Source organism: Penaeus monodon, chromosome 23 (assembly GCF_015228065.2).
Source record: "Penaeus monodon isolate SGIC_2016 chromosome 23, NSTDA_Pmon_1, whole genome shotgun sequence".
Taxonomy (NCBI): Eukaryota; Metazoa; Arthropoda; class Malacostraca; order Decapoda; family Penaeidae; genus Penaeus; species Penaeus monodon.
In genome coordinates this window covers 30,774,982-30,778,274 of record NC_051408.1, presented here as the reverse complement: position 1 = coordinate 30,778,274, position 3,293 = coordinate 30,774,982, and the positions used below count along the sequence as shown (strand labels likewise).

The 3,293-nt window shown below is 43.5% G+C and overlaps 1 protein-coding gene across 1 annotated transcript in view; it reads right to left on the bottom strand.

Annotated features, from left to right (window-relative positions):
* LOC119588209 (hemolymph clottable protein-like) overlaps positions 1-3,293 on the bottom strand; it is a gene marked incomplete at its 3' end in the record, with an annotated part of 25,417 nt that overhangs the window by 2,070 nt on the left and 20,054 nt on the right. The window contains 13 exon segments of the mRNA XM_037936910.1: positions 37-111; positions 113-221; positions 339-469; positions 608-754; positions 857-1,003; positions 1,129-1,307; positions 1,549-1,627; positions 1,882-2,003; positions 2,160-2,263; positions 2,401-2,498; positions 2,627-2,749; positions 2,865-3,042; positions 3,220-3,287. Coding sequence (XP_037792838.1) covers positions 37-111; positions 113-221; positions 339-469; positions 608-754; positions 857-1,003; positions 1,129-1,307; positions 1,549-1,627; positions 1,882-2,003; positions 2,160-2,263; positions 2,401-2,498; positions 2,627-2,749; positions 2,865-3,042; positions 3,220-3,287 — 1,560 coding nt within the window.

Below are 3,293 nucleotides of genomic sequence, written 5' to 3'. Positions count from 1 at the left end.
CAAAAGGCACCGCATAAAATTCACGAAACACTGTACCTTGGTTTCTTCGATGGTGCAGGCCAATGGCGTGCGACCAACAGCGAGGTCATAGAGCAAGGTGGTCGCTAAAGGGCGCGGGCGTGAAGATCGGGTTGGCCCACGCAGGGAGTTCCACTTCGCTGATGATGGACACTGCATAGGGCTTCTCTGTCCTTACGGTCCACAGCCCAGTCTCGATACACCTGGAGATAAAGAGAATACATCAGATAAGGATTAAGGGAGAGTTTGCCAAGGTCTGTGCCACTGAGGATATTAACAATGAGTAATCATAAAGCAGACTCTGAATTCTAGTGACTTACTTTGTAGCGTCAATTTCAACCCTGGAAGCGTGATGTGCGCTGGTGTGGTCAAATTCGATCTTCTTGGACAGAGAAGCCTTGATGATGTCATCAACATAGTATGTAAGGTTCTTTAGGTTGTCTGGGAAGTCCTAGAAGCAGAAAGGTGTTGTGTGAGTTACAGTCACATGGTCAATATAGGAGGCTATTTAAACACCAAAGCTTGGATCAAGTATCAGTGACTGTATCTGCCGATTTTCAAAGGGTTTTGGAACAGGGAGCTTCCTTACCGGTGTCCAGGTGGCAGTGATGTGAGAGTGGTCATACAAAGGAGAAGTGATGATGTCAATGCCAGGAGCATAGGTACTGTAGTCACAGCTCTTCTCAATTGCTTCCTTCACTCTCTCCTTGACATTGCTGCTGACATCAAATGAAGCCTGAAAGAAGCAAAACAGAAATGTATTGTCGTGCAATCCGATCAGATGAAACGTTTATACCCATGCTCTCTTGGGCAAGTTCTCTTCTGCTCTCTTTCTCACCTCCAACAACAAGACCGGTGCTTCCTCACAAGTCTCGCCCTCGAACAACTCAGCCTTGACTGTGGAATGGTAGTTGGCTGTTAGAACATCTTCAGTGGTGAAGAACGGATTGAAGTGCGGCTTCACGATTTGGGCGTTCAAGCAGATCTGGAAGAAGCAAGATCAGCATCACAAATCTGACTTTTGTTGTTGTAGATCTCCATATAGAAATGAAACAAATTGACTCAATGTAAGACATCCTCAATAAGAAGAAGCCTTAAAATACCACGTACAGTGTATGGGTCCTCCAAGACACCGACGGCCGGATGCTTGATGAGTGTCACTTGCACCTTGGAGGATCTCGTCGAAGCAGAGCTGGAGATCGCCCAGGTGAGGCTCGCCTCGTAGTTCCTCGTGGGAGTTCCCTGAAGCTCTACTTCCACACTTATGGTTCTCACATGCCCTCCAGATGCTGTATAATAACAATTGGGATTTTTTATAAGAAATTGAAAAACTAAGACTAGTCATAGGAATATTTTCTTATGAACATATTCTTATGGCAGTAACTTGCACACATTTCCAGTTTATATTCACCTTTAACCCTTTTTTTGACACCTATTTGGTATTGTAATACAAGCATTACCTTTTAGTCTCAATATGTAAGCAAAGCAACCACCTACAAAAATACTCCCTAGCTATGATTATGTTCTTACAAATCAGTGCCTGTTGCAGTCTCATGATGCGTTCTATGGTCTGGCTCTGCGTTCCGAAGCTATCCACTTCCATGATGTCCTGCCGGGAATTGGAAATGCCAATATATAATGCACTGTAACAGTCACCTTTCCAGGTTTAAGCTTATAACAGCAATAGCAACAGTGATATTTTTGTATGCAAAACCTGGCATTGCTGACCTTATACTTCTTAAACTGATTAGTGCACAGCACAAAGTAAAACAGAGCAGGCAAAGGCATTCAAGTTGAGGGAACTATTGAACAGCTCAGCTACCTGAGAGAGACCTTTAACCTGGGCTCGTGTACCAGCCTTACCTGATCACTCCCGCCGGCCACCTGTGAGAACTGTCCGAAATCTTCATCGAACGACCCCTGCGATATCTGGCCGCCGTCGTAGTCGCCTTGATCAACCAGAGACCCGCTGCCTCCAGTCGACACTGCGGAAGAGGAGGGGGAAGGTGCACGTCAGTGTGGAAATGGAGAGGGGATATCGGTGAGACTTCTGGCAGATGAGTTGCTATGTTGCCGGATAAAAAGAAATGCCACACAGCGAAATGCACGCAAGACCAAATGATCCATATCCATCAGCTTACCATAGTTGAAGGTGAATGAGACGGTCTTGGTGGTAGAGAGAGTAGGATCAAAGACTATACTCTGTTCCCAGATGTGCGTAGAGGTGTGTGCGCTGAACAGCTGACTGAAAAAGAACACTATATTTTAACAACAATAACAATGAAAAACACAAGTAAATATTTGTTTTCAAAAGAATTCAAAAGCGGATAAGGTAATTTTAATTTCACTTCATCTTTTCTTGATGAATGTTCGAGAACCTACGTGATTATTTCATAGATGCTTGGTGTATGATGGATGTCACCTTCTGTTGCAACTTGAATCCACAGGCCCACATCAGAGGGGAATGCTTGATGTTTGTCCTGTTGATATCGAAGCAAGCAAAATATATAAGTTTCCCACTCAACTGGTAATAATGAAATATCTTCATAAAACCCTTCAAACCCTATGTAGACATACGCAAAATCTACTAATTCATTGCTCTTCTTACGTTGAACAAAGGAACCTCTCCATGTAGGATAGGCTTGTATTCATTCTCGATGACCAGAACATCGCCGGGGTAGTTGTTCTCCAGGACAGTGTAAGGAATGAATTCGAATTTGATCACGTCAATCTGGAAATTAATAAACCATTATTTATTTACCCCTTAACTTAACCAATACTTCTTTGTAAAAATTTTACTACATTTCGATACAATTTCTGAGGCATATTGGCCTATGTCATCTAACCTTCTGGGTGTTCGTTGGTTCTATGGACAGCTGTATCTCTTGGCTATACATATCAAAGGAGGCATGGACATTAAGGGGCAAGACGAGCTGCGTATCTGCATACACGCCAGAAGCGACGGCAGGTCTTTTTGACCATGGTACATGGGCCCTGGCGTCCACGAACTGCACCTGGCTGGTCCTACAAGGGAAGGAACGGAGGGAGTTAACAAACATGAGACTTGGACATATGTGTTTCTGAGGAGAGCGTACATGTTGTGTTTCGTATTTAAAAATTACCGCTTAATTTGAATCTGAAGGGGGAAATTCACAGGTAATGTTTCATATCATTAGTGAGAAATACTGAGAGCAAACTTACTCAAAAATGAAATCCACGTTGATCTTCATCTTCCCGCTCGTCATACTGGTTTCTGGATTGCCGTTTATATTCAA